Here is a 14,789-nt window from a genome sequence, read left to right on the forward strand (position 1 = left end):
GATGACATTTCTCTGGCATTTGTGGAGCACTGAACCATTTTTATGTTTGGGATCTGGGTTTTTGATATCTCCCCCTCACGCTTCTCTCTGAGCGCTTGGCCAGCTATAAAGACTGTGAGACGCTATATGTGTGCAGCTGCTGCTGTCCAGTGCGGGGCCAGAGGTTTTTTTTTTAAGCCAGCCGCTGTCATGACACAAATTTGTTGTCGAGAGCCAGTTCTAAAGCGATGGCCAGGTACACTGCAGATTCTGGCTTTACAATAAAGAAAGGCGAGCGTGAAGGGGAAAGACAGGTGGAGAGGGAATGATGGGGACATCGTGTCTATTAATGCAGAGATACGGGATCTGCTAGCATTTTTTGTTGGTACGTTTACACGGATAATATTGGTTCATAGACGTATACCATAAAAAACAAAATGATTGTTTAAAAGATGGGTTCTGATTTTAAAAAAAAGAGACCAAAGCAGCTTCTCAATTCCAGTGATTTTCCTTTTTAGAATGACAATGACACCAGCATATTTTTTCCAATTTAGCAGGCTAACTGACTAAGCTAACGTAAGAATACCCTCTTAAGCTGACTTTTTAATGTTTCCAGCTGCCTCATTTAAAAAGAACACCGATTCTCAATCTATGGGTTTTATTTCTATACACCCAAAAAAGGCAAAACGACGGTGTGGGCGGTGAGGGAGTTATGCAATCGGTGAGCGCCTGACCACAGTGTAACACCGAATACCGCGGCAAGCCTATTACAGGGTTGTAAATATTTGTTTGATGGCTTTATACATAATTTGATAAGGTGTAAACTTCCGCAATAGTAGGAAATCTAATAAAGAGCAGTACAGAGCTGCTAACGTTAGCCTTATTTCTGATAGCATCCTGGACCGGCTTCCTCATAGTAGGAAATATTGCAATGTGCGAGCTTTTATGAACAAGGCTTTTTCAAGAGATTATCCATAACTCCACAAAGAAATTTAATACGAGCTTTGTATGCTTGGGTTTGGAAACAAAAGTATGTTAGGGTTATTGTTAGCTGGATAGGCTAATAATAGCTTATCATGTTATAGCAGACAAACACCATTCCTTACATTTTTGCTCTGCATTTGTGGTTTTGGAAAAGCTGAAATGAATGACCATCTCCAAACAATTTACATCCAAAGCTTGTCCGGCTTGTCGGGCCGAGTTAGTGCTAAGCCAACTTTAGACAATGGCTTCTCAAAGGAGGAGTTTGGCCTGAAACTAGCTGCGACCTGTCTCAGATGCCTTTATGACTGAAAAGTTGCTGCATATAAAATATCTACTAGAGGTCTATTTTGATTACCAGGTATTTGCTAGTTTGCTGCTGCACCAAAATACTCTGCACCAATGCAATAAAGGTGACTTTTTGGTGTCTTCTTCAGCACTAGGAGCAGGTCCTTGGATTTCAGCATGTCACATACAAAGAAAGTGCAGTTAAGTCCAAAACATGTTTAAATGTGTGACTGCTGCTGGTGTGAAATTTTGAGTCTGTCTGATTCTTGAGGATTTAAAGTAACATCCTTGTCAACAATAATATTTGAAATGGACACACATCAACAGTTTTACACGATGACAGTGCTAGTGCTGACACTGCTGTTGATTCACACAGTATTCGATTTGCCCGCAAATGGCTATTTTGTTAAATCATAACCAGAGTTTTCACTTCAATCATGTAGAACCGTTTATTTTTCGCCAGCTTGGCCATTGACTTCCATTGAGGCATCCTCTGAGTCTAAGAAGTTGAAGAGTCAACTCTTTAGTGGTCAACTTTCTGTCACTTGTAATTGCACAGCCCGCGGTGATGGATACTGCATGCAGCCTCAGCTGAACTCAGCGTCAGTAATGTAGGGAGTGCAGGGTTTCCCTGAAGCATCTTAAATCTTAAACCTCATTTAGCCCGGCAAAGTGCCTGAGAAAACACATTCTTATTTACAGTACAACACATGCGCTCAGGGAGGGAGGATTATACACATGCAGGGCTCTTGGCTGCTGAGTAACACCTTTGGACCAATTTAGAGCTGAATGCCTCCCTTAATGGTGCATTGACAGCAGTGTATGGGAGGATGGGGATTAGAGGTTGCATATTTCATCCATCTAAATTTTTCCCAGATGAAAGCTGGCCGTAAGCTCACCTGTGTATCCTTCAGGCTGTTGGAACAAAAAGAAAGCACTGAGCCAGAGCTGAAAAGTAGTTTTAATGAACAAATGTATAACTTATGTTTATATTATTAGATCATTTTTATATATTTTAGGATTAATATATGTATGAAGTAATAATAAATGTAGTCATACAGATGAGACTAATCAAAAAAAAAAATCATCCAAATACTTGGAGTAACTTCAGGCAACTGAGGTAAAGGTTATAGCATGGCTTTGGAATTTTAGTGCAGTTAGCCAGCAGCTGAACTTGATCAGCAACATAAAACTTAAACTCCCTGCTTAAGATATACAACATGAAGCAATAATACATTACATTATAAACATTAAGCTCACTTAAATCCAAAGCTTTACGTCAATAAGATGAAGAAACATAACTGGAAGAAACTCTGATTCATACATTTTACATTTCCTGATTTGACCCAACCATGTATGCACCAGTGGAAACAGACTCGATATTATCCTGCACATAAAGCAGATGCAAAGAAGTGCATGCGCCACACACTCACACACACATATAGTCCCATACACTGACAGACAGGTTTCTTTTTTTTCCACCAAGCATTTGTAATTCTCCCGGAACACAGGAGGTGCAGCTAAAAGCCTTCAAGCTATTTCCACAGTCAGTGAGACCCCACTTCAAGTCTCTTCTTCCCAGCAAGGCCTTACCGTAATAGGTGCAACTGCTTTCCAGCTAAGAAAGCAAAGCAGAAAAATGACATGTGACATCACTGCAAGGAAAAACAAAGTCGGCTCCACACATCAAAGTGCCTCCTGGGTAATTAATCACAGTGGGAGAGAAAGGTGTGGGTGGTGGCGTGCGGGGGACAGTGGTTTAAGCACCCTGACCAATTCAAACAATTAGGATTTGGAAACTACATACAGGCAGAGACAGATGTTGATGGACTGAAGCAACCGGTCTCCTAATATCCTGCACCAAGATTGCAAGTTCCTAAATTAATTCTCACGTAACCAAGTTGCATCACCTTGAGCAGAAATTATGTCACTGGTCTCCATGCTTAAAGGATTTCACTTGTTTGTCTTCATTATGAGGGGTAAATGAGACGATTTAATCTCTGCATATTGTGTAGAAAGGGTCAAGACGTTTTTAGCTTATCGTACTAGTACAGCTAAAAGCATGTTTTCCCCTGCTAGTTAGTCAGACACATTTCAGCCTTTATACTATAGTAAGGGTGGTTTAAACCTGTGATCTAAGTTTACCTTTAGGTAATCTCTATTTACAGATTCTGCATATAAATGTCGAATCTGTAGGCAGGGACGTGAATTTTAGGGATGGCAAGTGTTCTGGTTTCCATTTGTTCTGCGCTTGTAGTCCGAGTAATATTGACCAATCAACTATCAGCAGGCTGCGGTGTATGCAGGAAAAACAGTCCGTGTGGAGATCAAAATCAGGCGGAATGTAATGTGCCATACTGACGGCTCCCATCAGCGTTCATCTGAAGATGACTTAGCTTCTGATTAATCTCTATAAACAGACATCTGCAGCAAGTTCAGCTAACAATCCGCTCTAGATCTAAAATTCAACTTGAGAGACATTCCCTTGACAGTGTCACGAAAGCTGTTCAGCGTTCAAATTTCCCGACTCCCTCGAATGCATCAGAAATGATCATCTGACCTCCTTTCAACAAACGAGCATTTTTAAAGTAGTTTTCTTCTCCTCTTGAGCACAGACCTGACAAAACTTCATTTTGACTTTGTACTAATCTGCATCATGATGTTGAAATTTCGGCAAAGGTGAGACCCGTTAATTAAAGTAAATCATAAGAAACAATGCAGCACGCGGAAAAGAAAGTCCTGACTGGAAGTCGTTTATCGCTAACCGCTGGCTACACGCCCGGCATGTTCACCGTTGTCCATTGACCTTTAGGTTATTTACCTTAAACTCATGGTGAATTAAATGAGTGGTTTACATTAAACATTGTATACATTAAACCATCTAAGGTTTAAAAAGGAGTAGAAGATGTCAATCAATTAAAGCCGAACACAACTACAGCGTCCTTAGCAGAGGTCTAATCAGGCAACATAAGTGAAAACACCTGTGATGAGGACCATGGCTGTGTAGGGCTGTTACTCTTGTGAAATATGGTATATAAAAATATGGTTGTTTTAGGGTAAATTACCTTCAAAGACTGGAGAGGTAGCACCTGCACGCAGCACCTCATGTTTCCTGAGTTGTGATTAGCTTGCTAGTTAGCAAGACGTGTCTTAAAAATGTTTTTTAGTTGTTAAAAAGTGTATTTTTCTTCATCTCCATCAACTTTTGGAGAAGAAAATTATGCTGGCAGTTTGCTTTGCTACCAGTGCAAAGCTAGGCTAAATTGATTTAATGAAAATTGTCAGTTGTTTAGCTGTTTCGAATTTAGACAATAAAACTTGTTAGCATTACATTAGCTTATGTTTAATTCTTTAGTTTTCTAGGCATAAAGTCCTGTTTAGAACAAAAGAGAAGGTTAAGTACATGGGGATTTTACTCAAAGTTAAGACCTGCTACAAGGTTTAACTACAGATTTACCTAGGACACAAATACATTTTAATTCTATATAAATGCTGATGGCATACGTTTTGCATATTACCATCCTATTCAGTATTATCTGTAAAGCCTTCTAGGCCAATATTTTTGTTCTATATGTTCATGTTTTTTCTCTCTCCGTTCTTTAGAGCCTACATGAGTGTGAAAGAGCTAAAGGAGGAGCTACAGCTGAGTGGCACCGACACACTCAATGTTTTCTTTGCCAGCAACTCAGTGCGTGAAGAGCTGGCAGGAGCTGCAACGTGGCCATGGGCAAAGGAGGCTCTTACCCACCAAGGTAGGTTACATTACATCAATCTACTCTATATGTAATCTGTTTGCACCTTCATCTCTTCCCTTGCCCTCTTTTTTTGGCTGTATCCAAAAAGAGATGGAGAGCATTTGGAGCTGCTAGAGATTTTCCCGGCACATTGCCTCTTTCCTCTTCTAATAATTAGTGCCCTTTCCACTGGAAAGGACTAAGGCTAATCAACCCAACAACAACCAAACAAACAAACCTGAGTGTGGGCTCTGGACCATTGTTGCAACTCTTGCCCTATTACCAGCTGGTAACAGCTCCTGTGGAAGCATTTACCTTTTAAACTTCTTACTGGAAGAATTCTCATTTTCCTCAAAATGTGTGAAATGCGGCTACTTCTTGGACACTTTCTTTTTTTGCATTTCCATTGAGGTCAGCTGGAGTTAGTGGGACATCCTTATTAAGTGTGGGTGAGAAGTACGTCTCTTTTTCTCTGCCAAGGGCACTGAAAGTGTGCATCACTATACGGCCAGTTACTGTATAATAGCTTAAAACACTCAATGAGTGTTACAATGATTGTTTATTTCTTTTAATGACTTGAGCTTCTAGCAAATAGGAAGATCACATATTAATGCACATACAGCAGAAGCAAACAAGTGCATAGTGCCGTACAAGACCGGTGGGTTGATCACTGGAAGAAGAAAAGCTACTGGATCTGAATATCTCCTCTTATTGAAGTAGAAAGTAAAAAAAGTAAAAAAAGTATTTGGCTGTTTAACTCCTCACACTGATGTTAACATGGTATAGCTCTCTACATGCTTGATTCTGCTCTTCTAAGTGAGGTACAAGCAGACAGGGATAGGGGCATGTTATTACTCAAACTGAGGAGAGCAAAACTGTTTATTGGTTTCAATAATCTCGTTTTCTGTTGCACAATGTGATGATGGGAAGTCACAAACTGCCGTTAATCAGAGCAAGATGTTTTCAATGAAATGGTGCTACTTCTGTGATCTGTCCTACAACCATTTGTTGATATAAAAAACATTATTACATAACTCTAATTAAAAAAAAAACTAATAACATCCCCAGCACCTTGGATCTAAAGTCAGTTTTTTCAGTGGCATAAAGGTTTTTATTCAAACCTACTTCTGTGATCATGCTGAAGTTGAAGAAAAGGTCAATAAATAATGAATGTTTTTTTTTCTTGTTTTGTTTTCCTAATAATTCAAACTAATGATTATATTATTTATAAAGTAAGTCATTTTTCCATTTCTGCTCTATTTAATTCATTTAATTATGAAGTCAATACTAAAAAAGTAGTATTAAATTTGTAATATATGAGTAATAATACTACAGTATACTGCTGGTTACTCAAGCTTTGGAGCTCTGGTAACTTCTGCCTGGTATTTTTTAAGTCTAACATAATAAATTCATATTTGAGCAATTTAAATTCATTGTTAGCTGTATCCTTACAGGTAAAACACAGGCACAGTTTCTCGACTCGCTCCCAAAGACTTTATGTTCAAAATATTAACATGGAAACGTGCTGAAATTCTCCCACAGCATAAACAGAGCAAAGAAAGTTAATGTTTGCAAGACCTTTGATTTACCAGTAGATCTACGTTCCAACCCTCACCTATGTCCATGAGCTTTGGGTACTGACCGAAAGAATGACATTGCAGTGGCCGATGTGAGTTTCCTCTGAAGGGTGCCAGCCTTAGAGATAGGGTAAGGAGCTTGGACATCCGGAGGGAGCTCGGAGTAGAGCCGCTACTCCTTCGCATCGAGCCAGTTGAGGTGGTTCAGGATGCCTCCCAGGTGACTCTCTTTGGAAGTTTTCCGGGCATGTCCAACTTGAAGGAGACTCTGGGGAAGACTCAGAGCTCGCTGGAAGATTATACGTCTCGTCTGGCCGGGGAACGCTTCAGAATCCCTCAGGAGGAGCTGGAAAACGTTGAAAACACTGTGACCCGGCCCTGGATAAATGGAGAGAATAGATGGATGGATGTTTGCAAGAGCATTTAGCAGATGAATACAAATAAGTCAGCGGCTTGACAAATTGATGCTAAGATGCATCTTAATGTTATATCTTCCAACTTTCCCTACTTTTAACACACACCTCGACAGTGCACAGGAAAGGAGCTGGCACCTCTCCAGCTACCAGCCCCAATTCCATGGTTGGTCAGTACTGGGACTAGAGCCATCCATCCTCTGGTTCCTGAGCCGGTTCCTGAGCTCCTGAGCTCCTGAGCTAAAGATGATGACCACCAGAGGAGGAGTGAGGGCTGTGCAAACCCAACAGCTCCCTGTGTCAGATGTTGAAGTCAGACTTCCCCTTTTCACTATTTCCACGTTTTGTATTTTGCCCAGCAGAGGGATGTACTCCAGCTTTAAGTCATAACATCTCTGCTGGTTGATTCTTCAGTGACAAAAATAAGTGATAACTATATGATATAATATATTATCGTTTTGTTTTACGAGCTTTAGATAGCTATTTACTTACCCAAACGGGGAACTGAACTTTGATGCTACCAGTTATATCGTCTGAGTAGATGATATGTTTGTAAATTACAGTGTTGACTTTAGTTCTCCACTGAATGTCTCCCTCGTGACATTTGTTTCAGTTGCTCAGCATCTGCGTCCATTTAAAAACAAGTTAGTGGATGACAAGTCGTCTCCGGAGGCCTTGTTGTTTAGTGTGTTTGTATTTAATGTCTTCATTGTTCAGTGTCTTCACCACTAAACACTCTGTTTCTAATTAGAAAACCAATAACTATCATGTCTGTTACTGATTCTTTGACTATAAGCATGCTGCAGAAGACATGCATCTCTACTCAAGGCTACTTGGAGAGAAAAAAAATCACAATTTTTGGAATACTTTGTTAAAGATTAGTAATTTTATTTTATTTTTTTCATAGTACAACAAATCTAGTACTTTTTAATCAACATCTGAATCTGCATTGAAATACTAACAGCATTCTTCTTTGACTGAAGTAAGTACATCAGCAAAGATGTACAAAAAAGCCTCATCTTTCCTTATTAAGAAATAATTAAAATGGAACACTGTGTTCAGATCCACGCCAAAAAACAAGTCCCTCGATGTTCACGGTGCATGTACTAACTTTCTACCAAATTTCATTAAGATCTGTTGGGAAATCCTGCTTATTAATTTACAACAGAGCTAAAAGGAACAAAACAACCTGTAACCTCGTCAGCGCGGGGCAGACTTTGGCCCAATCCCAATCTCCACCCGAAAGCCTAAGCACTGAACACTCACAGACTTTAATGGCGTCAGGCGTCCAGTGCGTGAGTCTGTGAGGGTCTGAGAACTGCATAAAAATGACGAATGGGACGCACTATCATGGCATCACACGTTGCCTCGAAACCAGATGGGCCATTAAATTTAATAAGTAAAAAAGCAGACCTGCAGCATGTATTTGTGTCTTACAGTGTTTATTTTAAGATCAGCTAAGCTTTATTTAACAAACTATCAAAAGTCAGAAAGGCATCGATGTTAATCATTTGCGAATATTTAATTGTTGTCACTTACAGATAAACGTATTTGCGGTATTTGCGGTTCCTGTCACTGTCCATGCTGGAATTATTTACATTTATTATTATTTTTTGGTCAAACTTTATTGAACTACTTCAATATATATACATTTGTTTACATTTAGTGGGGGGCTGGACAATCACGTTTGTATACGTCACCAAGTTTGCTATGAACCGGGTGAACTGGGTAAATCCCACAGTCTGTAATTTGGCGTTGAAAAGTCCGCATCAGAGCCCTCACACACTCTGTGATCTGACAGTGGGACAGCACTAGGCACTCATGCACTTACCGGGAACGCGACTCAAAGTCCGTGAGTCTGTGAGTGTGGAGATTGGGATTGGGCCTTAGGCATGTGATTAAACATGGTCCTCACAGCAAGGACGTTATCACCACCACAAAGTCATGACGAGGCTTTTTATGAATGAATGACCTCTGACCTTAACACATTAGACAGTATTGTAGTTATCTATTAGGATTGCGTTTCTTTTAGGGCGTTTTCAGTGACATGATTGCCCTACGAGGCCTTGAAACTACTTCTTCTTCCACCACAACAGCAGTGGTGTAAATTGTTCGGGACATGAGGAAAAACACAGGGTTTCTGCTGAGCATTCTTTTATATTCAAAGGAGGCAAAATTGGCCCAAATCCACCCGAAGCCACATCACCGTATCCTTTTTCTGTGTTTGGTTTCAAGTACTTAAGTTTTACTTCATTCCTAATTGGTTTTAATGTCACATTTCCTTGTTGTTTTACTGCAGTGGTCTGTTTCTCTTTTGCAAAAAGCCAGCTTGCTGTGGTGGAGGCTGAAACTGCAGCTGAAGATACAAAGCATGTAGTTTAGAATCTGGACGTTTACAGTGGTACCACAGTTTTTTGATCCGTTTTTGGTTATAAAAATCTTACATGGGTTATTGAGATGACCCTCTGGGAGCAGGCCTCCCCATCCAGGAGCCTGGTGCGTTGAGTCGGGTCTTGCTGCTGGCCATATAAGCTGGTGGCAATCAGTTAACCTTCCTCTCTCCACTTGCTTCCACCCTGTTTGCTTTAGCTGTTTTTTCTTCATGTTGTGTTTTCTCTCAGTCATGTTAAATAAAGATCTACAGTATGTATTGGGTTATCTTTCCTCCTTCGTCCAGCCTTAAGGGGAATCTACACAGTGTATTTGAAGTGTAATTTTGACATGCAGGGACAGAACCGCTGCAATGTTATTCAATGCTGCAATCTCCACCAGCCGTGTGTGCTGCGCGGGAGGCGGGCGTAATTGGCAAGTCATTTTCTGCTGCTCCGTTCGTTTTTTAAGCATCAAGTCTATTTTTCCCCGCTGCTGCGGGTCAGTGAAGAGAAGAAAGCCTTTAACTGCTATGTAAATACATGCTCACAACCAAGGAATCCATGTTAAACGATGTGATCTCAGCGTTTTGGCTTCGATTTCAGTTCCCTATTGAAGTTATTGATCGGCTAGATGAGCAGGCAAGATTACTTTGAAAGAGCAATGAATATGTACAATTCCTTGGTATACCAACCCTATTAATTCATTCTCATTTGACCTGTACATCCTACATAAATTCAGAATTTATGTACAATTAAGAAATAAGTCTACAAGTTAGTCGCAAAGTTTTCTTCTTCTACTGTTTCCGGCAGACTGCACACTTTTTGGCGTCACTGCCTTTTATTTTACTCCCAAACCTTTTTTTTCTAATTTTAAATAAATTTACAATGTGAACTTGATGTTTTGTCTTCAGGTGGGATGGTGCTGAACCCGTCCTATTTCGGGACCATGGGTCACCACAACACCATGATCCATGAGATGGGCCACATCTTGGGACTGTACCATGTGTTCAAGGGGGTGAGCGAGCGGGACTCCTGTGATGATCCATGTCAGGTAGGACTTAACGTGATTTTTGTTCCACAAGGTTGGAAGACTGTTCTGTATTCACTCTTCTGAATGTTTTTTTGTTCTGTAACATAAATAGCACCTTAACCAAAAGATAACTTTATGAAATGAAGTGTCAGTCATTATATCAGGGCTTGCATATTTTGGAAACTTGGAATAATGTATGTACAAAAAATGGCAAAAAAATTAAAGGTGCTGTCTTTGTACTTCTTCCTCTGCTATCTATAAAATGTGGAACTGCCTACCTGCTTTGAGTTTTTCACTCCTCTGTGATAATTTCTTAGAATTTCTGTCACGTGCTCTTGCAGGAGACCACCCCATCTATGGAGACAGGAGATCTGTGTGCCGACACTGCACCCACACCCAAATCCAAAGCCTGCCACGACCCCGGGGCCGTCAACGATACCTGTGGAGTCATAACGTACCAGGACACACCTTACAGCAATTACATGAGTTACACAGGTACAGGAGCACACCTTCTTTACTTTCCTGGCTTGTAGTAAACAGGATCCTGAAAAGAACTAATGGCACACAGAACAGAAGTTAATTTCATGGCATTGTGGTGTACGAAATTAGCATAGTGATGGTAGAGGACCCTGTAACATCCTACCACTTTATTAGACACAGGCCTGTTTCAGTTAAGACACAATGGAGTGGGAATACAAGCACATGCCTCTTGGTTACAGCCTGTTATTAGTCTTTAATCCACATCATTTGTTCATTCTAAAAAGGGACAGATGTGAGGCTTTTTCCTGTCATTTGTAATACTTGGAAACACAACATTTCATTCATATAATTTATACAAATAGCTTACATTACTTACTTAAGGGGGAATTCACTAAAGGATTGTGCGGCTTTTGCGTCCACTAAACCTGTGCAACTGACACAAAAAGACTCCGCCTCATTCTCCAAGCACACGCAGAGGGTTGAATGCACCTCAAAGTGCGCTGCAGAGCAAACAGCGTCTCCGTGCTCCGGTGCCGTTTATGAGTTTGAGTCATTATGCAAACATTCGGGGAAAATATGGCCCCTGTCTATGCAAATGAGCCTGGAGGCAAAAAGGACCTAATTCACAAGCACCAGCGCTAACAGCACTGCGCAGTTAGAGTGAAAATATTACCGTCTGCAGAGCGCTGGTGGTAACTGCTGTTGTGCGCTCGCTAACAAAAGTGAAGCTGCCTTACAGTCTAGTCTGTCGAGTCTGGACCGTTAAAGAGCCGCCCCCTCCTCTCCCTGCTCATCATCGATCTGTGCATGGAGTTGAGATCCATCAGTGTGGAGCTCAACTGATGCCTGAGAGCGCAGCACCGCGCAGCAGAGAGTGGAGGTGCAGACAGCTTCTCTCCACAATCAGACGCAAAACAAGAGCAAACTGCACGGATCTGCGAAACTTTCTGGGCGTGTTTGCACTTGAAAATCATCAGTGCAATTTGCTTTGTGAATCAGACCTTGAGACGTGGCAGATAACAGGTGCTATAAGCGGCCACAATTCATTCTTGGTGAATTCCCCCCTTAATTTGTTAATTTCAGCTTTTTGTTGCTGTGTGCATCCCATGAACAAAATATAGTAATGACATAATCCCAATTATAGTCTATAAGTATGTATGAGGATATAAAAAAAATACTGATTGTCAAACTAGGTTAAGATGATTATTTAAACCCTATTTACACATATGATAGTTTTTGCACCCAGCACTTTAATCCTTTTCATGCGTCACTATATCGTTAGAGCAGAATGATACGTTTGTTTAAGTCGTGTGTAAAATATCTCTGAAACTATTATAGCTGATTGTTGCCTGGTATATTCAGATAAGGTTCCACACAATCTGAAAGGTTCCTCAAGGATATTGCTGTTACATTCACAGGGTGTTTTCTCACCTCCTCTCATCTGTTGCCTTTATTATTACTTCTTAAATTGTTTGAATCTGATTAATGCTTTTCCTTTCTATTGCACTACATCAGACGACAACTGTACCAACCATTTCACTCCCAACCAAGTGGCCCGGATGCACTGTTATCTTGACTTGGTCTACCAGAAGTGGCTGATGGACCAGAGACCTGCCCCCATCCCTCTGGCCCCCATAGTCACAGACCAGAGTCCAGATTCTGTCTCTGTCTATTGGCTGCCACCTATACGGGGACCACTTCATCAGAGGTACGATCGCATTGGATCATACTCTAATTTATTTATTACCTCTTCAAGGAATACACCAAATTTAGTGTTGTGTGTTGTTGCCCCCAACTATGGACTGAAAATGTATACTAGTGTTATGTTCACTAAGTCCTATGATTGCTTCAGTGAAAGAGGGACTTTTTTTCTGATGAGCGAGATGGGGGATTTGTTTTAAACTCATGCACTGCATGATGAGCACACAATTGCACTTGCTGTGAGTGACAACAGTGCCAGCAACATGTTGCATGTATTGCCTCTTCAGTATAGTGAAAGTCCAAGTCCCAACGTATGTACTGATTTTCTCAATGACACAAGCCAGGATTGGCCCTAGCCTGATGAGCCAATGGTGCGTTCAGTGGCTCCTCGTTGATCTGAAAAGTTTGAGATTTCTTAACAGAGAGCTGTCCCCTGTTTTGTTAATACATTTTTCTTATTAAAGAACTTTGCTATATGAATCGTGATGCATTAAAAAAACCACGATAGACAATAATGTAATGTCTGGTTACTGAACATATAATCAGGCTGCTAACATGAACCATCAACAGAGTGAAAGCCTGGTTCTATCCTCCAGTAACCTTTCCATCGGTGTTGTTAACGTCTTGTGCATGATGACCAATGTCACAAACTTTTTTCAATAAATAATGTGGTCACGTCATATCTCCTCACTAAGAGAAAATGACCTGAACAATAATCCTACACAGATTTATCCAAAACATTTTTTTTTACCTCCACATCCTCTTTCTGCGCTGTTCTTGTTCACCATAGCTTCTCGCTTTGTCCATGTAAAGTAAAAAACAAAGCAAGTTATTATTGTCATTATTACTGTTGATCTGGTCTTTAAAGAGAGAGGTGATGTTTCATGATCAGCTCTTCCCTTTCCTTTTTCAGTCCCAGCTCCTCCGTCCATGTATCTGGTATCGACTGTGGAGACTGTGAGAAAGACGGTGTTTTCCACCAGTACGCCCATGAGGCCACCTCACCGCGCATCTGTGACACGTCAGGCTACTGGACACCTGAGGAGGCAGTCGGTCAGTCAACAGAAAATAGATGAATGTTTAGTATAGCCTTTTACCTACTGCATGTAAGGCTGCAACTAAATTTGAGTTTGATTTTCAGCATTACAGTTTTTACTGATTTAAATAGGTGTTTTTTTTAATATTGTCATTATGATTTATTTTTCTCCTGATACACTAATTACTGACAGTGGGGAATGTTGCCGTTTCCAGGTTTTTAGTTTGTGTCCTTGAGTTCTACTTCTGTCTCCTGTTACCACAGAGAAAATCACCCTCCTTCCCACCAAACACACACACACACACACACACACACACACACACTCGTCTCTTCCCTGTAAATTTCAGGTGCGTGCAAGGCTAATGGCTCCTGGAAGAGGAAAAAGTAGAAAATCATTAAATGATAATTGCCTTCAGCTACAGACCACTCTCTGTCTCGGTGTAGCCAAAGCGAGAGGTAGGATTATTAGGCAAAACGTCTGCTCTGGGTAATGTTTGGGTGCTGTTCAAACATTGAAACTCCGTCATAAACAAAACAGCCAAAAGAATTGTATCTTGTAATCCTGTAGAACTGTTCTTTGAAACATTACACTTCATGTAAGCACATGGACCTTGTTATTCCAATCATAATTTCTGGAGAAGCCCGGTTTCCTCTGACATGTCTGGGGAAACAAACAAGAAAGAAAAAAGCAACTCAAGGAAGCAAACATTAAAGCTAAGAGAAAGAAAGACGGAAGAATTATAGTCAGAAAAAGATAAAGAGACACTGTGAACCCAACACCAAAGGAACACAGTAACACTTTCCTTCTCTTCCGTGGAAACTCTACCCAAATATGTGGAAATCCTCTGCTGGAATTTATGCTTCGAAAACAAGCGGCGAGGAGGAACAGGGGGGATTACAGCTCCCTCTCTTTCGCTGCGGGATCATTATGATGATAAAGAGTCAATTACAGTCTTACTCTAAACAGTGGTATGCATACAGCTTAGGAGACAGCCAGTCTGCTGGCTCCCCTGGCTCCCTTTTCACTCGTTCCCACTTCTAAAGACGATGATGCGAGGGGGCGCTTTGTCAGCCAGCGGAGATGGGCAATATCGCCTTCAGCGGGGGGAAAGGAAGAGGGGAAATTGGACAAATTCAATGCGGATGTCATGCCTGACAACACAAAACAAGAGTTTAACGGCACAACACACTTGGCCGG

At 40.9% G+C, this 14,789-nt stretch overlaps 1 protein-coding gene across 1 annotated transcript in view; it reads left to right on the forward strand.

Annotated features, from left to right (window-relative positions):
- Positions 1 to 14,789, forward strand: part of pappa2 (pappalysin 2) — a 92,028-nt gene that overhangs the window by 15,137 nt on the left and 62,102 nt on the right. The window contains exons 5-9 of the mRNA XM_069684860.1: positions 4,852 to 5,000; positions 10,256 to 10,395; positions 10,716 to 10,869; positions 12,370 to 12,562; positions 13,475 to 13,608. Coding sequence (XP_069540961.1) covers positions 4,852 to 5,000; positions 10,256 to 10,395; positions 10,716 to 10,869; positions 12,370 to 12,562; positions 13,475 to 13,608 — 770 coding nt within the window. The remainder of the gene's footprint in view (positions 1 to 4,851; positions 5,001 to 10,255; positions 10,396 to 10,715; positions 10,870 to 12,369; positions 12,563 to 13,474; positions 13,609 to 14,789) is intronic.

Source organism: Semicossyphus pulcher, unplaced genomic scaffold (assembly GCF_022749685.1).
Source record: "Semicossyphus pulcher isolate SPU_LCO1_2020_fin unplaced genomic scaffold, fSemPul1.0.p SCAF_7, whole genome shotgun sequence".
In the NCBI taxonomy this organism is placed as follows: domain Eukaryota; kingdom Metazoa; phylum Chordata; class Actinopteri; order Labriformes; family Labridae; genus Semicossyphus; species Semicossyphus pulcher.